The sequence below is a fragment of the Netta rufina genome, assembly GCF_964035555.1.
Source record: "Netta rufina genome assembly, chromosome: 25".
Lineage (NCBI taxonomy): Eukaryota > Metazoa > Chordata > Aves > Anseriformes > Anatidae > Netta > Netta rufina.
Window position 1 is genome coordinate 844,080 of NC_140149.1, and position 20,927 is coordinate 865,006.

At 50.4% G+C, this 20,927-nt stretch overlaps 1 protein-coding gene across 1 annotated transcript in view; it reads right to left on the bottom strand.

Annotated features, from left to right (window-relative positions):
- KIRREL3 (kirre like nephrin family adhesion molecule 3) overlaps positions 1–20,927 on the bottom strand; it is a gene marked incomplete at its 5' end in the record, with an annotated part of 321,389 nt that overhangs the window by 36,915 nt on the left and 263,547 nt on the right. The window contains 3 exons of the mRNA XM_084301594.1: positions 8,192–8,297; positions 12,784–12,934; positions 16,366–16,523. Of these exons, the coding sequence (XP_084157720.1) occupies positions 8,192–8,297; positions 12,784–12,934; positions 16,366–16,523 (415 nt within the window). The remainder of the gene's footprint in view (positions 1–8,191; positions 8,298–12,783; positions 12,935–16,365; positions 16,524–20,927) is intronic.

The following is a 20,927-nucleotide window of genomic DNA, read 5'->3' on the forward strand; positions in this document are numbered from 1 at the left end:
GAGGCAGCAGGTGAGGAGGTGCTGAATGCTGGGTGTCCTTTTTTTTTTTTTTTTTTTTCTTCTCCCCATTTTTACATTTTCAGTTTAGTCACAGCATCTCTAATTTCCTTAGATCTGAAGCCACCTCGTGAGACTGGAAGGGAACGATATAGAAGAAAGATGAGGGGAAAAAAAATGCCAGTAATCTTGTAAAAGTCAGTTTTGAAAAATCAATTTTCTTGTGTGACAAGATTTGCTTAAGGCTTTTCGTTCTGTGAAATCAGCCCATCATCCTGCGGGAACACATGAAGGAAGTGGCAAGTGTGGTTTGGAATAACTCAGATTAAAGACTGCTAAATTAGGCTTGAGGAGCTCCCACCTCTCCTGCAAGGATGCGGCTGGCGCATCCAGCGATGCTCGCTTCCCAGTCATCTTCCCAGCAGCCTGTCTTGAAGGAGAGGAGACCAACGGGCCTGGGAGAACACAGCTCTGGGGTCATCCCGAACAATGTGGATGCTTACAAGTGTTCACAGCTTGGCTTGCTAAAAAAACATATGGGCTTTGCTAATGCCCAGAGACCTGGGTGCAAAGCGTGCTGGAAATGAGATGCCTGGGACACCTCCTTGACCAGGGCACCATCAGAAGTGATTGCCCTTTAAGCCTTGTGAGGCTTTTAGGGTTTCCTGGACCAACCAGCCCAGAACCCACTGGCCTGATCTTATCCATCGCTGTGCAGTGAAAGGCTACGGCCCTGCTCCTGCCATGTGCTCAGCCAGAGGAGCACATGCTGCTGAATGTCTCCTTTCAGCTGGAATGGACCAAACTGGTTTTTGTTTCTTTCCCCCTCCTTGATGTCATTCTCCCTCACTTCAGGAAAGCCATCGTGTTTCTCTGTCCTGTCCAGTTCTGCTGGTGGTCCTGGTTGGGATGGTCACAGCCATGGCTCACCCCACATCCCAAACCTCTCCACTCCAGCACAGCAAGCACACAGACCACATCAGCAACACCCCTCTGCCAGCCCCCTCCATCACTGAGGCTCCATCCAACAGCAGTTTGGGCTGGCTGCTTCATCACTCATTTAATTCGGTTCCTTTAATCACCGCTACATCAGGAAGTGATGCTCAGAAGTACAAAGCACTTTCTTTCCTCCCCCACCTCCCCCCCTTTTTTTTTGCTTTCCACCAGATTCTCCCTCCTCTATGCTCTCTCCTCATTAGTCTGAGCTGCCTCTGAGCGTCTCCCACACACTTGTTCCCATTACCCTGACAAGCCAGGGAAGGGGAAGACAAATCTCCCTGTCCCCACACCGTGTGAGCAGAGGGAAGCTCCACGATTCCCAGTGTCACCTGGAGTCACCACCACCACAGAGTCCCTGCAGCAGCCCAGCAGCGGAAAGATTTGTGCCTTTTATTTTACTTTATTTTTTTTAAAGCCTCTCTCTCCATGTCAGAGGGAGCTGGCAGATGGGGCTGACGCATCATGGAGAAGATCTGAAGAATTCATTTCCCGTTACTTTTTTATTTCCCCAGCTTTCATTTTCACTTCAGAGCAAAGGTCCAGTTGTCTGGGAGGAAGCTACAAAGACAAACCCGGGCAGGAAAACAGAGATAGCCAGGAAAAATGTTACTGTGCCGATAACTTGAGACCTCGGTGTGCTTTGCATTCATTTCAACTCCCACTTCAGCTGCATTTTCCTATGTCTATAAATTAGATTTACTCTGTCGCTGCTGTGAAATGCCTGAGGGCCCCTTCCCCACGCTGTCTTCTCCTCCCTCCCTTGCCATGTGTGGCTGCGGGAGGCAGCGGGAGAGGTGACAGCCCTGCCGAGGGACAGCGTGTGGCTTTCAGCATCCTGTGGGGGACCGCTGGTGGCTGTGCTCTTCGGAGGAGGAGGGAGCAGATGGGAGCATGGCAGCTGGGGGAAGGCAGGCTGCAAAAACGAGGGGCTTGGGGTGATAATCCTGTGTGCTGGTGTGAACAAGCAGTTTCCCCAAGCTGGTCTGAGGGAAGAGAGTCCTAGCATGCCACGAAATGACTGCAAAGCCCGAGTGGCCCAAAAGGGCAGCTCTGGGATGCTTTCTGCCCCGATGGGTGCACGGCAGCGAGCCCGTGCAGCTCACACCTTTCCTGCCGCCACCGGCTGCTCTGCAGTGTGTTTTGAGCCCTTGGAAGCTCCTTTCAAGTATTAATAGAGATGTGGCTGTCATTTAATATGAGCTTAATATTGCAGATCTCCCTTAACTGGGGGGGACAAAAACAGGTACCAGTTATACAGTAGTCCCAGTAATAAGAAGCCCTGGGGAAGGCGGAGTATGGGGGGATTTCATGTTTGCGTTGGGCCCCTCATGGATGGTCAGTGGAAAGTAAGGAAACAGCAAGCACTCCAACTCCCAGGAGACATTTTTCAAAGCCACCTGAACCCACATTAAAATATAGTCAGGTCTTCTAGTGCCAGAACAGGGAGCACAGCCCCTCCTGAGGCTTGGCTGCAGGCAGCACCAGGCATGCCATTAACTGGGTTGTTTGCCATGTCTCCATCGGAAGTTGCCAATGAAATGCATCATCCTGAATCTTTGCATCAGTTTTCCATGATCCAATAATCCCTTCTGGCCTTCACAGCCTATGGATCTGCAAACACATTCTACAGCAGCTAAATAGAAGAGGCAGCGACAACTTTGGTGTGATGGAGGAGCACTGAACTTAAATCTGCCTTCCCTTGGGCTTTCACCTGGGACCAGAGATGTTGTGCACACTCAGATGCCCAGCTGGCCATGTGAAGAATCACATGGACAAAGGATGGACAAAGGATGGAGAGCCAGCTGGAGTGAGATCTGTTCCTGGTGCCTGGGGTGATTTCTTCTTCTATTCACTGAGCCTAGCAGCAGAAAACCATTCCCAAGACTTTTCCTTAGGGTCTTTCTTTTCCTTAAGACCCTAATCCCCCATCCTTTGATAAGGCTCTCCCAGTCCTGATGTGCTCCTGGCTTTGCTCCTCAGCCACCCAGTGTCACCCAGCAGCACGTGCCCTCATGGACTGGCTCTCAGCTGTGCAGCCAAGCAATGCCAAGCCACAGACGAGCTGGTTCAAGCATCTCAGAAAACCTCCAGGATGGGATGGTGCGATTTCCAACAGGACAGGGGCTCCTGTTCTTGGAGAACTTGACTTCTCCATGGCAGCCTGGAGCACTTCGTGAATAGTCCTGGCAAGCTGCTCCTTCCCAGCAGGACCAAGGACTGAGGAGATAAGCCCCAAGCTGACAGGAGCAGCAGTGACCTGTGGAGGCTGAGCTTCTGCTCTGGGGTTGTTAAAACAAAATGTGGGAATGTGGACGCAGTGTAAGACAGGCTGGCCAAAGTACAGCTTGTGTGTACATGTATCTTTGTCTTCTCCTCTTCTCAGAGCTCAGCAATATAAGGTATAATTTTTCCTTATCTACCCGAACTCCAGCAGGCCTGCCCCTTTTTCCCCCAAGACCAGAAGCTAAAATGCTCACAGACCTGCAGGTAGGCACAATGCACGACACTCACACCCCCAAGCGGTAACACAACAGACCTCCTTCCAAGCAGCCAGCTCCCTGTGCGCCTCTCCAGCAGAAGGCAGTGGGGACTGGACTGCCCTGACCTCAGCAGAGCAGCCCTGCACGCCTGGCATCGGCACACTCTGCAACAATTTCTGGCTGCAACACCTTCCCCCTGCTCCCAGCAGCTGCTGACTTCTCCCAAGGCAAAAAGTGAATGCCAGTGAGACCCGCAAAATGGGGTGACTGCAAACATGCAGGCTGTGGGGTGTCCCAAGCAGCTACAAACTGCTGCATAGCAAAACGCATGGCAAATATCTGAGCTCACGAGCAGGCTTGCCTGGGTTTGCAAGACTTGTTCTCATTCTTTAAATTAGCAATCAGAATTAAGATACTGTGTGTGCCCCTGCAGGAAGGGACCAGTCCAGATCTGCTGGAGGTGCTCAGACTCTTCATCCTTGCATTCTCTCCTGAGGCCTTGGTGGGAAATGCCCACCCTGCATCCCAGACAGAGCTGGAGGTGGGCTGCAGAAACTGGATGTTTTCCCTGCTTGCCCTTTTGCAAACGCAGCAAGCACGTCTTTTTGTTTTCCCTTGTGCAAGGCAGGACACCACCTCCCACCAGGTGTGTTCAAGCCCCACTGCCTTTAAAGAAAAGCTCTTAAGAAGCAGTTGAGTTCAGATTAATATTTGATGAGCGACAGCGTGCTGTTGGTTCAAAGATAAAGCAGTGTTTTCCAAACACGGAGGTCCTTTCTGCAGCGCGGAGCCCGCTGGGCGAACAAACAAACATTGCTCCCTGCCCGCTCTCTTGTCACAAGATGGGGCATGGGAAATGGAAACCCAGGCACTGGTGTTCACCAGGCTGCTGCTGCAGAAAGGTCTGTGCCCCTTTGGGTAGCTGGCACCTTTGGTTTCAGCCCAGCATGTGCAGGTGGAGGTTGCTTGTACTGCACTGAATGTGGTCCTGGCTTCTGCTGTGGGGTGGGGAAGAGGAGCTGGTGGAGCATCCCTCGGGGGGCTCTTAAATAAACGGCTCCTCCTGACCTCTGCTTCTGCTGCAGCGTCGCCTGGATCTTCTGCCATGCCCCATGCAATTATGGAGAGGAGTGTGCATTTTTAAATGGTATATTTGATCTCTCTCTCTTTCTGTCCATGCTTGTCTGTCCATCCCTCACCCCCATGCCTAGGTATTGCCCTGCAACCCAGCTCTGTAGCTGGTGCTGCAGGGTGGCTCGAAATGTCCCATCCCCCCCATGACTGCAAAGATAACGTTATTTGCAAAGGTCTCTGCTAGCCTTGGGGATGAGAGCACTGTATCAATGCGCCAGAGTGAGGTATTTATTATTGCCCTGCCTGTAGCAGTTCCCCATCTCACTGCAAAAATAATCATCATCAGAGGAGCCCAAAAGGCTGAGGGACTCTGCCTCTTGCAATATTAAACTTTCCCATTTTCTTCTGCCACTTTAAAGATTCTCTTTCTTACTGCAAGTGATAAATAATAACAGCAAAAAAACACCCCACAGACACACAACAGACATCAAAAGCCAAGGGAAGATTGGCAAATAGAGAGATCTGAAGTGAGCAAAGAGGAGGCCTGGTTGTGAGTCGGTTCACGTCGCCCTGACTTCTGTTGCTTTCCATTAATTTCACCCGCCAACACAGGTGGCAGAACAACGGCGACAGCTAATTACTCTCTCTCGCCTTCCCTTTCTTGCCCGTTTGCTTGCAGCAAAAGAAAGTCAGTGAATTCCCTGATGGCCTTGGAGCTCGCTCCCCACAGGAGCAGATGGGGGCAGGTGCTGCCCAGGCTCCTCAGCCCTGCCACAATGCGGGTGCAGGATGCATAATCCCTGGGCCACAAAAAAGCAACCTGAGACTCAGCACGGCTTGTGCACCCATGCGATGCCTTGCCAGCCTTGCCCAGCTTGCTTTTGGTGACAGTGGCTGCGAGTGACAGTGCAGGTGACACTGCGGGTAAAGGCACCTGCACCAAAACCCTCTGGGGGAAAGGATGCTCCTTGTCCAGGAGCTGCTGCTGTCCAAAGGCAGGGCTAAGAGGAGTTGAGGAGCCGTGCCTCTGGAAAGGAGAGTCCAGCCCTGCCTGCACAGAAGCACCCAACACACTGAGACGCCCACAGGTTTTATGGCAGAGGACTTCTGGCTTTTCCTCCCATTGGACAATGCCATTGAGGCTAAATGGAAACGTTTCACGGAAACCTGTCAGTTTTGACAAAACGGAATTAACCTGTCCCAGAACAGAATATTCTGTAACTTTCCACTGTGACTCTGGGAAAAGATCACTCATTTCTAAACAGGTTTTCCTTATGTTAAAAAAAAAAAAAGCATGCGACACATTATATAAGAGAAAGCACGAACAAAACATGCGGACAGGGGGATGTGACAGTGGCATTGCATGACAACGTCATGGTGTCATGCAGATGCAGAGCAGGGGGACAGCTTGCTTGCATATTCACAGCAGAGACAGCACCACAGAGCTGGCTGTGGGTTTACGTCCAGAAAAGGGGATTTATGGTGTTTAGACATTTTCCTTTCTGTTCAGAGCTGTTTACTGACAAATATATTGGGAGGTATTAAAAATAAATGTCGGCTGCTGACCATGATCTAATATTTCTGAGGCTGAAGGAAGCTGTAGGAAATATATCAGCATGTGTCTCTCCCTGGGGAGAAAAATACCACACTTTCTGTTTCCAGTCTACTTTCTAATCTTTGTTTTTAAGGCAGTGTAAGTTCATCCTGGATCACACTTTCCACCCTTGCAGCTCCTGGTGCAGGATCAGTGGTCTTTCCTCTCTCTGTCCTCCCTGGGATGCCCTCAGAGCTTCCTGCATCCCTGTGCCCACACGATGCTCCCTGAGGTGCACAACACCAGACTTTTACACCCAACGGTACCGCTGAGGCTACTTGCTTACTTGGGCAACCCTGTGTGCTTCAGAGACACGGCTTTGTTTAATTAAGGCATACTCTTGACATTTACAGAGACCCTTTCTTGCTGCTTCAGCTCCAGACAACCTCTGTTCCTAAACTGAAGCTCCAAATCCTCCTCTCGCTTCCCAGCTGGGATATCCCACACTGAGCTGCAGGGCTGAGATGTCTGCTGCCTTGACATAGCTACTGAAGAGCCCTGGGATCTTTGGGAAGGGAAATGAATCGCCCCGATCAATCAGAGCCATTAGATGGAAGGAAGCCCCACCGTGTGCTGCTGAATCGTGTTTGCTTGTCACAGTGGTAGGGAAAAAGCCTTGTGTGATGTTAACATGTTAAGGGAACTTAAGAAATGAAAACCCCAAAGTGCTTGAATTTTTCATGCCTCTTTTTTTTTTTTTTTTCTTTTTCCATAAATAAAAAAAAATCCCTTTAATGAGAAAACATAACTCAAAAAAAGTGCAATTAGCTTTGGTATAAAAGTCCACCATGAGAAGAATGACAAAGTATTTTGCAGCAAGGCAGACGTCCCTGTGGCACCAGGGTCAGCACTGCCCAGGGAGGGTGAAAGGATGGGGCTGTGGGGTGGGAGGAAGGCACGGAGAGGGCTGAGGGCAGCACGAGCAGCTCCAGGGGGCTGCGACTCCTCTGTGCCCATGTGGGACACACACCCAGCCTGCCACACTTATTTTCTTCTGAACTGTAAATATGGAAACGGGGCTATTTGTATCTTTGACATTAATTGACTTCTGAAATTAATAACTCTTCCGTGTAACTAGGAACGCAATTATGACTTTGTTGTGCTGATAGCAGATATCCAGCCAGAAGGAATCATTCCTACCAGCAAACTCGATTGTACTAATTAAGCTGTACAAGCCTAACAGGAGGTGGGTCGTGGTAACCTGTCCCCCGAGGTGCCTCCTCTGTTATTACAAACTGAGGCAGTTGCACAAACACCACCGACTGCCTGCACGTGTCTGCACCCAACTCTTGAGCCTGGAGAGGCCGTGGTGGGACCTGGTGTACTGCGAGATGTCTCCAAGAGTGCTCAGGCCCCCGAGGAGGGACGGCAGCCCTCCCGCTTCCCTCTTCAATGAGGCAGGTACTGGGACACCGCACACCGAGCCCCATGCTTACAGTCCTGCTCATCACGCCCTGTGCAACCTCGGTGGCTGCTGCTCGGGAGTGACCAGGTACAGGCACAGAGCCTCTTCTGCCCCTACCTCCCATGAGTTCTCCTCCTCCTCCACCCCCTTCTTGCCTCCCCAGTGCCCGGCTGCTGCCCAGCCCCTGCAGCTTCAGCCCAGGCACCTCTGCTCCAGCCTGTGGCCCCCTTCTGAGCCCTGTGCCATGCTGCTGGGGCTGCACGTGGCTCCTAAAGGGTTACACAGCGATGGCACCAGAGTGGTATTGTTCAAACCATAAAAGAGCGTGCACAAAGAGAAGGAATTTTCCAATTTTCCCCATAAAAGACTTTTCACTCGGCACGTTTTGCTCATTATGTCCTCGAACAGATGGCTCCGCTAGCTCTGTGCCAGGCCTCCAAATCCAGCCCAAAGCACCCGTGCATCCCCGACCAAGGGCTTGCTGCATGCATCAACCTCACGTGGAGCACCCAGAGCTTCCTCACCTGTGAGCAGCAGCAAGGTGAGGACAGCTGGGGGGAGCTGGGCAGCGCTGGTGAGGCTGTGCTGTGTGCGGGGATGGAGGGGGATGCACAGTGACAGTAAGAAGGGAGGACGCCTTACCTGTACTGCGTGACGGCCGGGTTGGCCTTGGCAGAGCAGTGGAACTTGACGGTGTTGTCCTCCAGGACTGGCTGAGGCTCCACGGACAGGTTCACCAAGGGGGGGTCTGCAAAGAGACAGCGACAAGGTCACATTGCCAGCCGAGGTGGGCACAGCAGCCCTGTGCTGCTGTGCTGCCCACGGCTCCTGAGCCTGGGAAGCAGAAGGCAGGTGTGGGAGAGCATGGCAGAGGCTCTGAGGCTGCTTCGTGCTGTGATCGAATGCTCAGGGCTTTGTAAGGCTGGCTGCAGGCTGATGCTGTGCACAGAAAGCACAAGCCCTGGGTGCACATCTGCAACATCTGGGTGCAGCCTGCAGGCCCCATGCTTGCCCCACAGGGTCTTGGACACTGAAGAGGCATGGGGAATAAAAACCCTTTGGGCTAGAGAGCTGTCCTCCCACCAAGACAGCAGCCAGAGCTGTTTTTTGGCTCCTCAGCAGCACCCGATCCCTCCTCCAACCCAGGATGCTCTCCCGCTCGCTGCAGCCCAGCACCTTCCCTGCTGCCACGCCACGTGCACTGCTCAACGTAGCATCTCACTTCAGAGCCATTAGCGCAGGCTCTGATTCCCGTTTAAGGGAATAAACTCGCCTGCTTTGAAAAGTTCCCATTCAATATCTTGCTGCGTAATGACGATCTTTTGTCTACCCGCTAACTTGAAAGTGGCATTTCTGCTCTTTCATCAGCCTAATCATCTCTGCCAAGTCCTTATTGGTGTCACAGGCCTCTCGGTTCTCTTGGCTGCTGCTCTGCTTCTCTTCTACTTTTACATGATAAGCTTCTGTGTGCTTTAGCAGCAAACAAAATTTAGAAGAGAACGGATGAAAGCAAGTGAGAAGAGAAAAGGGTGCAGTGTTGTGGTGGATAATAAGAATATTCAGAGCGGTTTTAATTTTTCATGATGTCTCAGAGGAGGTGCTGGACATCCAGCTTTAGGTTTGAAGAAAGAGACCTCATTTGAAGGAAGAAAAAAACTCCAGGTGGTATCTCGCAGCTCTCCTGTCTGCCAAGGCACCTGTTACAGGCCACCGTTAGACACTGCAGTGCTAGAGGAACCACTCCAGCCTTGTCAAGAGGCTTTCCAGAAGGTGGAAATGGTGCTGAAGGACCAACCCCTTCAGGCTGTGTTGGGACTGTGAAGAGGAGCTGAGGGGCTCCCCTGTCCTTAAGGTATGAATCCAATGCAGCAGATGCAAAAATGCATCCTAAACTATCTGCTACCTGCTGCCTCTCTCCTCTTCTTAAATATCTCAGCAACATCTCTCCCAGCTGGAGCATCCCTCCCATGCTGCAGCTTCACAGACACCTGTGCCCTGAGGGGAAAACAATGGCAGTGAGGGGATGTTTTACTGGGAGCCAGACCAAGCTGGGGTGGCACGATGATGGTCAGCGTGCTGCTTGGATGCCCTGAAGCCAAAGCTCTAACAGAAGCCTGAGCAGCGCTGCTGTTAACCACATAAACACTCAGGTTGGAAAAGACCTCTAAGATCAAGCCCAGCCAAGGATGAAAGCTCCCCTGCCACTGCTCCCTCTGCCAGCATCCTCCCCCAAACACAGGACAGGGTCTTGCTGGGGAGATGGGGCTCTCTGGAACCAGCTCAGCACCTTTGCTTGAAGGCACACACTCTTTCTGGGCATCCAGAGGTGACAACAGCTTGACTGCCACCTCTCCTCTCTGTCCCCATCCCTTCTGATCCTGCCTGCAGCACTGGGTACCATGCTGCAAAGTGTGGCCATCCCTCATCTGCTGCGTCCCCACCTCTGTTGGCCCCGTGATATTTACACAGCCAGAGCCCTGCTTTGTCGCCAGCAGAGCCACCTGCCTTTTTGATGGGAAATTATGACGGGAAATTATAGGTATTTTCAATTTACCCTAATCTCATTTTAAAATGTGCAATTCAAATGACAATAAAGATGGGCGCAGTTGGGAATATAAATGAGCTTCACTAACATAACAGCCCAGAGATATATAGTGCGCTCCTAATTCATTTGCAGGCATCCTGACACTTCCCCATTGTTATACAACAACAGCTAATCACCTTCCTTTGTTAAGTATGAATCACACTTCTCTTTAGTAGCTTCCCCATTGTTTGATGGTTTAGTAGCTGTGCCTACGATTTACAGAGGAGCCTCTTTGTATTAAAATGAGCCCAGCTCCCTCCTTGCACTCAAAACAAAAAATGTAGATTAAAAAGAAAAAGAGCAAAGGAAATGAATTAAAGTCTTTGATCTTCCCTTTCGCAAATGGGATTGGGCTTCTGAACGTTGCAGTAAGGCTGGTGAGCTTCCCCACGAGGCGGTCGGTGCTGCAAAGAGCGTGGGTTTGTGTGTGCGAGCGTGTTTGGGGGTATATTAGGGGAAAAAAAAGACACAAATTGTAACTCATCAGGATGTAATTCCACGCGCTTACAATTATAATTCCTGCCTGGCTTCTTGTAATTAATTTGAGATGGAATCAGAGTTGGAGGAGAGCATGCATGCAAAGTGCTGGCTGGCGCAGGTACCGCGCATTGCCGTCAGCAAACCTCCTAACTCAGCACCTGCAAAATGAGGGCTGGCATCGCTGCGGGGCAGAAAAGCCTTTTTGGGGTGGGCTCCGGAAGCTGTGAATGAACAGGGATTAGGAGCTGAAAGCAGGCTCTGATGCCTCTTCAGATCTGGGTTTTCATGCTCCCCGATGAGAGGCATAAATAGGAACAAAACGCTGCAACGCTGCAAGGACCAGCACAGCACCTCCAGCGGAGCGAGGTGGCCTGCGGGTTGCTCGTCACCCTGGTCCCCAGACCTGCCACTTCTGTTCTCATACTGCCACCTCCTGCAAAAATATGGATGTGGTCAAATCCCTTCCTGCCATCAAACAAAGGTGTAAAAATGAGCAAATACACATGTGTGTGCAGAGGCTTGGAGCAAACGGCTTTGGATAAGCAACAGCCCTGCTCCTCCCCATCCCGGCACGCTGGATGTGAATTTCCATAGAGCCACTGGGCTCTGGCAATATAAATAGTTTATGGCATATCAAACTATTAAACATGATTTTAATCCCACTTGTGATGTTCGGCGCATAACTCACAGGAGGCTGACTTTGATGTGGCTGGTGGAACAGAAATCACATTGAACAGATGTTCCAGCTGGAGTCGCTTAGTGTTTCCATTACAGACTCCAGCTTTTTTTTTTTTCCTTGGTTTCTTTCCCCTTGCCTTTTTTTTTTTTTTTTTTTTTTTAAGGGGATAGTGTTTATGACTCAGCTATTTCACTGCTGCTGAGGCTAAGATTGGCAGGCAGGTCCTGTGCCCACATGAGACTGATGGGATCCAAACTCATGCTTTGCATCAGCTGAAGCAGGCTGTTCCTGCTGCCACGAGTGCAAGCACCTCATACACCTGCAGAGGACAAAAACCCTGCCTGGGTGCTTCTGCAGAGTACAGGCTGCTTAATCCATCTTGGCATTTTTCTATCCCTCCATCACCCATCCAGCTCTGGGAAACTGATATCCTCATTAGACCCCATTAAGAACAACATACTTTTAATAGCTGAATAGGATATTATTATTATTACTTTCACAGCATGGAGTATTTAATGGCTCGAAGTGGAAATTGGTGCTCTTTATTTGGTCTTCCTCTCTTCAGAGTAGATCCCATCATGATCAAGGATGCAGCTCACGTCCCTTGCCCCATACTGTACAGCACGGTGTAATGATGTCTCCGGCTTTGCGTTGTTTGTGAGAACGTGCGTACATCTCCAGCTATTGTAACTGTTTGCCGGCTGTGAAATAACCCATGCTATTATCTCATTTTATCTGGCTGGTTCTGTCAGGACATGCTATAGAGCGACCCAAGAGCCTGTTAATCTTCCGGCAGCAAAAGCTGGGAGTCTTAAATGGTGAATTTTCTGCTGTGCTTGAGTTTGTTCAGGCAGTTTTAATTGGACTCTGGAAAGCAGCTGGCATGCTAATATTGAACACCCTGCATTTGCAAATTGTTGGTAAATACAGCTGCAGGAATTGTGTGTGCAAATGAAGCCTGGCTGGAGAGAGGTCAGGATGTGCCTGAAAGCAACAGCTATTGCAGAGGAGGAGAGAGATCTGTGAAACGTGAATTTTTGAGGAAGAAAGGTTTTCCTTCATGGTTTTACAGAGAAGTGACATCGCTCCCCACACACCTGTGTGGATGGTGACTGACACCAGCTGTATGTCACAGGAGGGAGGGCTTTCACAGAGCACTTTGGTGTGTCTAATGGGCTATCTAGATGGAGAACAAGACAAAAACTTAGCCCTGAACAACTTGCAAGCCTGGAAACACGTATTTGTCCAAGAAATGCTTGCCAGCCAGGCAGTGCATGGCTCAAAGAGATGGGCACAAGATGCAAAAGCTGGGAAGCAGCTGGGTGTTGTGTACATCAGGTGCCCCAGGGAGCTCAGGGGAGATGAGCCCTCGTGCCTCTGCCCTCTCTGCACCAGTACACCCCAGCGATGGGGAACGCCCAGCTTGGCGGCCCCGGTGGAGGCAGCAGGGAGGCTGTGGTGACATGGGGCTGCAGTGGCTCAGGTACTCACGCTGGATGTCGATGGTGACCGAGGTCTCCTTCCCGCTGGGAATGGCTTTGTTGGTGGCGCGGCAGACGATGCTCTCCCCATTCTCAATGTCAGAGGGGGCGATGAAAAGGGTGCTCATGATGCTCTCTCTCTTGCCATCGCGGAGAAGTGTCTGTGAGGGGAGATAGGGAGATGGAAAAGGCAGCTTCCAATAGGAAAGTGGCCCCTTCCCCTGGTCAAAAGTCACACATACAGCCAGGCCTTGCTGTTATGAGTTTGCCAGCTAAGCAGCAGTCTACAATCACAGCTCCTCTGGCTGGAATCTACACCAAGAACCCATAGGGGAATTGCACAGGCACATTTTGCTGTGCTTCCCTTGGAATTGGGCACTTAACTCACATCTGCTTCCCTCCAGCCCTGCTGTGCCTAGACCTGAGAGCTGCAGCTCCAGTGACATGACCGTCACCCCCGGCCTGGGAAAAAGGGAGCCAGGGGACAGATAAGGCAACCGGCTTCTCTAGCCTGCCATCACCTGCTGCACCTACACCAGGCAGGTGCAGAAGCAGCCTGGGCTGATCGGGCTGCAGCTCTCAGCCACTTTGTGCAGGGATGTGTGAGTGGTGGCAGCCGCTACCAGCAGCACGGGATGGATCCTGGGCAGCTTTGATCTGCTGGAGCAGGAGCCCTGCCTTATCCTCAGTGAAGTCCTAATCCTCATTTAAGTCCTTATAGACTGTGATCATGTCACCCTGTCACCTCATCTGTGGTAAACCAGACTGACCAAGCCCTCTGAGCATCTCAAGATGCTGCACGGTTTTCAATCTTTTAATCACTCTCTGACCCCTCTCTGGTTTATCAGCATCCTCCAGGGACCAGAAATGCCAGAAACACGACTTCACCCAGCCATTGATAATAATGGCAAATGCCATGGACACACCCAGCCAATTCTGGGGATTTCCAAACAGTTTTTCTCTCTTAAGTCTGTATCCTCCAAGTTTTCTCTTCACCATGTAAGGCAAGTACTTTATTGAATTATAAATAGACAGCAGTGAGACTGATGTTTTCATCATTTGGGCTCAGCTGGATGTAGCCCTCTTGCTATAGGTTTGCACATCCGTCAGGCAGTGGGCAAGGAGTAGTGCTGACGAATTGATACCATCAGCCCAGAAGCTGGACAGAAGCAGCACCAAGACCTATTAGAACGTGATCTTTGGGATCTGAGGGCCCCAACAGCTCTTAATTATCCTGACAAACCTCATCTGGGGCCTCTATCCCACCTACAGGTCTAGGAGTTGAATTTAAACTACGGCTCTAGCTCAAGCCATATTTTGGGGGTGCTGATATGGACTTCATCTCCTGGCTTGGCTACAGCCCTGCTTCATCTCTGTGGGCTTTCTGGTGACTGCTGCACTGTGGCTGACCCTATTATGGTCATAAAAACCCACTCTTCTTGTGCCTTTGGTGGTGAGGGCACTGCCTGCTTTGCTGTCACCCTGCCTGTCCTTCCCCTGCAGAACAGCCCCACTTCTGCTGCTGAGGGTGCTGTGAACCCCAGGCTGAGCACTGCAGGTCCTGCCTGTGCAGAACTCACACCCACAGCACCCCAGAGCTCTGTTTAGCTGTCAAACCCTGCAGGATCCTACAATACCCCCTACAGCCATAGGGACCATTTCCTGTCCTTTTGAAGACAGAGCAGGGTGAGGGTTTGGGGTTTTTAAGTCAGATCTGGCTAATCCGTGATGCCTGGCTGTGACTGCAGTGGGGCTGCATATTAATCAGCTGTTGGATTTGAAATTCAGAGAAACAAAGGAATTATCACTCAGTGCAAATGGTTTCAGGCAATCAGTAACCTGAGCAGTATGTCTTCTTGGTTGACTGGAATATCTGGATCAAATGAAGTCTGGGTTGGATTTTAATTTTATTAGAGAATAACAACAGAATAAAACTGAAGCCCAGTCTTAAAGGGAACTTCAAAAGGGAGAGGTTTCTTGTATGCCCCAAATCAAAACATCCCATTTCATAAATGGCTAAAACTGCCCATTAGCTTTTCTGTGGGGTCTTTTTCTTTTTTAATGTGACAAGGTTGAAAAGGTCTCAGAAATGCTTGTGTGCTCAAGCTGGGATTTCTCATGCATGCACGGGTGGATGTGGTGATGCTTGAGGCAATGAGCACTGATGCAGCCCACACTGGCTGACCACCTCCATGTGCCCTGCCCTACAGCTGCATTTTCCTGCTCATGGCAGGGAATTATTTGTGGAAGGTCCACCTGGAAATCTCCAGTGAGTCAGGAGAAACTTGGGTTCTACATCCCCAGATCAGCCACCACCACTTCTGCCCCTGGAGAAGGGGCCGACATCCTTGCAGAGCAGGGCTTGCCACCCAAACCACCCCGACAGCTGCTTTAGATGCCATGGAAGTGTTTGTGTGGCATGTGAGATAAGCTGCTGCCTGAAAGCTCAGCTCTAAAAGGCTTCCAAAAAATATATATTTTGAAGAAAAACAAAGAGGAGACACCCTTCCTTCTCTGCTACCCACTGCTTGGGGGTCTGAAAGGGAAATGCTGGCTTCCCACAGCCAGGTCTGCACAGCCTGCAGTGCAGAGCAAGGCTTGGTGTGGATGGAATAAGTTACAAACAATCACATGTCAAAGGCCTGGATTTTAATTAATTTCACTTGAATTAAGAGAGGGCAAGGTCAGCTGTCTCTAGCTTTAATTAGCGCTGCCTCTTGCATAGTGCACAGGGTGATGGGGGCAATTCTGTTCATCCCCACCAGCTATGAGGGGGCAGCTCAGCTTCAGCTAAGGTGTCCGCGGGTGCTGTGGGGCAGCAGGGGGGAGGACGGGGATGCTTTGGCTCCTCTGCCCTTCCAAGCAAGCTGGGATAAGGCTTCCCAGTGGTAGCAGAGGGTGAGATGTTTATTAAAAAGATCTTCAGGAGCTCAAGAGGAATGCCTTTGACTCTGAACTTTGAAGTTGCTTGCATTACAAATGGCTGTAAACTGACCCATTTTGTGCCTTGAATTTTGTGCTTTAGAAATTTTCATTAGAAATGTCAAGTGTTACTGAATCTTTAGCACTTACTGAGCATCAGGCTTTGATAAACAGGAGAACATGTGGGTACCCATTCCGAGTACACTGCCGATTGCTCTTTGATGTTTTCCTTTATGACCCAATAAAGGCTTTCTATTTAAATTAAAAAATGCCAACAACCCTGACAATTTTTCATGGAAAACTGCAGTTAGAGGCAGGGACATATGTCACTGCAAAAAAACTTCTGCCTCAGAGCTTCTGCTGCAGCCAAGGGCAGTGCTGGCTCTGCTCCTTAAGCACTATGAGCACGACACCCAGGTGGGGTCCTGAGCGGAGATGCCAGGTAATTCAGAAGCTATGTGAGGGTACAGAAAGCCAGCCAAATTCCAAGCAGAGCCTATTTCAGTGACATCTTCCTGACTGTTGGAGGTTGCACGGGGTGATGTGGGGTGCGAGGCAGCTCTGGCACTGAAGGCACAGCCCCAGCTGTTTTGGGGCTGTGAGAAGGAGCCCAGGCCCTTCCCAAAGCAAGGAAGAGCACAGTGCACATCCCCACCCCGTCCTGCCTCACCTTGGAGTAAGTGGCTCCATTGATAACTTCTCCTTTCCGCATCCAGATGATGGAGGCAGCTGGCTTGGCGTTGTCTGCGTGGCAGGTCAGGTTGAGGGGGTCTCCTGCTCTCAGGCTGATGATGGGTCCCCCCATAATGATGGGGTCGTCTGGAGGAACTGCAAGGCAATGGCATGAAGGAGGCAAGGTCACTTGGTAGCATTAAACCTCCAGGACTGGAATGGGACCTCTCACACCTCCAGCGGGGTGTGATGAGGACAGGAGCAGCCCGCCACCCATCACATTGTGGGACGGCTTGCAGGTAAGGGCTCTGCCCTGGATTTGATCTACAGCAGCAGAAACTGGCTGATGTTTTAGGTCACGGAGGGATGGAGAGACCATTGAGCACTTCCTTGTCCAGCTTTGATCTTCCTTTTGCTTTCAGTCATCCTCTGTGCCACCCTCTGGCTGCGCAAAAGGTGAAATTCCTCTCATTTGGTCAGAGACTCCCTCTCACTGTTGCATGTCTTTCAAGCATCTCCCTCCACGAAAGCAGGTTTTGCCGGGGGTATTGAGGAGACATTTAATATCCCAACCTGCCTTTGAAACAGTCTCGGTCTGACAGCCTGTGTGAGGCTGCATCCTCATTACAGGACATGGCTTTACTGGCATTGCAGCCGTGGACCTTCCTGCTTTGTGCCAGAGAGGGATGGAAATGGAGAAGCAAGAAATACTGAGCATGGTGATTTTTTGGTGTCTAGTCTGTGAAACCTGACATCTTTAAACACCACCAGCATGGTGGGAAATTGGGCTCTTGGGGGCTCACACAGCACTGGAAAACCAGCAGAAATGCAGAGGTGGAAAAGCATCCCCACTGCAGCCCCTTCTGTCCAAGCAGAGGAGCTCATGCTAGCCAAGGGTGGAGAAAAATTGCTGCTCCAGACCCAGGTCAGAGGAAGGTAAAGCACCTGCAAGAGCCTCCTGCCCTTTCCATCCTTGCAGAGGGGATGCTGCTGGGTGAAAAATGCCCTTTTTCCACAAAAATGGAGCTGCCTGTCATGGGGCTGTGCTCTCCGAGCTGGCTGGCACTGGGCTGAGCTGCACAACGCCAAAGCCTTGAGATCCCTGAGCAGGGCTCTGCCACTGTGCCTGAGCTGCTGCTGTTAGCTGGCCGGGGAATAGTCTTCAGAACTCCTTGCTGGCTTCTCCAGCATGGGCCGAATTTGGGAGATGGAAGGGGATTATTTTCTCTGACAACTCAAAGGTGGCTGCCCGCGTCGGCACAAGATTTGCAGGCGAGGCAGATGTGCCGGTTGCACACAAGGCTGGTCACATACGCATCTGCCAAGTGCTTTGAGTAATGGGATTTTTCAGCTCAGTGGGTGGAACCCAAGAACTGGAGGAAAAAAAGCTTTTCTACATGGATCCAGAATGTACATTTTTCAGGCTACAAGAGTGAAAAATGTGAAAATCCATGTTTTGGGTTAGTCAAGATGCGTCAGCCCCTGGAATATGAGAATGTGAAAAACTCTACTTCATTCTGATGATGTTTAGCTGTTAAAGAAGCATTTTAACTTTAAAAAAACAGTTATTTGATTTAATTCATTTATATTGTTTTCAGAAAAAGAAATACATGTTTCTCAGTAGTTTTTTTTCCCCTCACTGATGCTACTAATTGAATTTGACCTCAGCTTGTGAAATATTGGAAATTCATCTTGTGGAGCTGGGAAGAGGCCCAGCCCACAAGCCTTGCTCTGAAGAGCCTTTCAGAATTAAACGGAGGGACTTTCACGGGGGCTGTTTGTTTAATGCTCCTGGCTGGTCCCACCATCCGGAGCCTGAAGTGTCCCTTTGCAGCCTCTGGCATCACAGTGCTCCCTCAAAGCAGTGCAGATGCCTCTTAGCTGCCCAGTGAAACCTGGGGAAGGGGACAGGACAGGGGACAACCCCATGCAGATATGTATGGGACCACCTGACTTCCCCATGCCAGAAAGCCTTTCCTAACCTGTGTTGCTCCTGTTTCACTCTATTGGATCAGCAGCAAGACCTGGGGAGCTGCTGAAGGAGATGAGAGGGAGAGAATAGGTCCTGATTATGTCTTCCCAAGCAAGTGGTTATCATCCCCCAGTTATTCATGTGGCCATGAATTATTGATTGTCTCCAGGCTCACTAACCAGGGGATCTGGCTGGGGAAGAGAGGGTCTGATGAATAGAAATCAGCAATATCTCTCAACAGCTCTAACTTCTGCAAAATGAAGGATGACGATGCCTTCCCCACTCAAACTCCAGCCTGGGAAAGGAGAAGGAAGAGAAGAATGGAAGATGAGAAGAGAGGAAGAAAGAAGGGGAAGCAAGAAGCCAGTAGCATAGAGCCATGATCCATTATTCATCCCCTGTGCTCCCAGGATTGGTTGTTATTATAAGGCACCACTACAGAATCCGGTCTCCTAATTTTTAATCACGTAGATGTAGAAGTGCTAGCCTTTCTGATTAACGCAGGGATATAAATAGGAAGGGTTGTTTGGGGTTGTGGGTTTTTCATTCCTGACAGCAAAGAAAAGGGAGTTAACCTTTACATGCCTGGAAAACTTAAAAAGGGAATAAAAGAAAAGGGCTGGATGAGCAAAGCACAGGCTGTCATTGGCGGCTCAAGCCCATGAGACCTGAAATAAGCCAGAGAGGTGGATGAGGCATGGCGCATGAGCCCAGACTGGTGTCCAAAGGGACAACGCACTGAGACCTCCTGGGGTGGGAGGAGACCCCAGCAGATCTCTTCTTCACTGTGCACTCAGGACTCGAGCTGGGGAGCTGTTCTTTGCCTGACCATGGACAAAGTTTTCTGGAAGCAACACGACAAGCTTCCCCTCCTCAAAACCATGGGTTTCTGTCAAAACACAGGGTTTGCTGAATATTCTGAAGCCCACAGGTAGGCATTCATCTGTTCTCCATAGCTGTGGGCTGCTTGGGTGTGTACAAACAGCTTGAGGTCTCTGCTCCTTACCCTTTGAAGTGCTTTGGGAGATGGACACATCAACATAAAGAAATATGAATAAATGTGTGCTGCTCTTCGGCTGTGCACTCAGCAACTTCTTCTATTAGTTGGCTAGTTAGAGGCCTTCCTGCATACAGCCCTACTCGGCAAGCTTTAATCGTATGATTAATCAATGAGACCATGCAGAATTATTCAGAGCTGGACTGATACCCTAGGCTAACACTGCAGCTTTGACTAAGAAATAACATAGATGTCTCTAAATACTCCTGGCCGTCAGACAGCTGGACAGCATTGTGGCAAGCAAACAGAGCTCAATTATTAGCAATATTTATTGAGATAACAGGATCCTCCAGGCAGAAGTCTTCTTCTGCAAGCAGAGAAAGCAAAAAAAAAAAAAAAGCCTTCCAGCTGCTAGCACCTCTTCCTAATTAACACTGGCTGCTTTTTTTGTTGTTGCTGGCACCTCCTTACTGCTGGGTTTGTGGATGCAAGAAGCCTCTTCTCCAGACAGTGTTAACATTCAACCCCAAATGCTCCCCAGTGGGGAACGGCCACCCAGCTGCCGGGATGGAGAGGCAGCTGCTGAACGGCCCCTGAGGACTGCTCTGAGCACTATATCAGAAGAAATGTTTGGCTGATGTGAGACGAGTGTCCCCCAAGGAGTGTGAACACCTCTCTCGGGTAAGAGATTGCTCATGTGTTGCTTATCTCCCCTAAGGGGGTTGTAGTATCCGACGCTCTGGGCTCATCTCCTGTGCTAGGCCAACAACAGTGACCAGAAGATGCTCTTAGTAATCACAAACCACTGGGAGGTGGTTGCCAGCCCCAAAGCTGAGGGTCCAAGCACACAGTGGAGACCTAAAAGCATTCCCAGCCCCCTGCAGGGGTTTGCTCGCCCTCCATGCTGGGGGTGCCACCACCTTCCCGGGAGCCTGCCCACCTTTGGTGGCAGCTGGAGGGTTTGGGAGCTTTGCTCTGGCGCACAAGTGTTTGTGTATTCAGATGCTGCTTCACAAGCTTGTCAAAGAGGCATGTTTGCCTCTTGTAGACAAGTCAAGCTTATGAGGGCATCAGAATACACGTGCTCTGGGTGAGCGTACCCAGGCACTGTCCTGATCTGCATACAGCTGCTTACTGTGTGGAATATTTTGCAATACAAACCCCACAAAGAGTATTTTCCTTTGCAAATCCAACCTCTGCTCCTTGTTGGGGTGTTCTGAGACCAGGTTTGCTGGCTGGCGATGAGCAGGATTTGGCCTCAGCCTCCCCTGGAAGGTGCTGTCTCTCTCCAAAACAGGGATGTAGCAAGACTGCTGGGGTGACTCTGAAAATTGTCTTGGTGTTGATGATACATTCAGCAAACCAATGAGTTAATTAGCTGCTGTATCATTTCTGGTCTCTGCTTGGGACTGGCACGTCCTGATGACCGCAGGGGCTGCCTGCTCTTGGAGGATGATGCCTGTCCTCCAGAGTGCCAGGGGCTGTTTTGCAGAGGCTGCTGGTGTTGCTCTGCAAGATGCTGGTAGGGTCGCAGAGGGGTTTGGCCACATTTGTGGATGTTGGGCTGAGGATGCAGAGAGAGGCTGGAGGG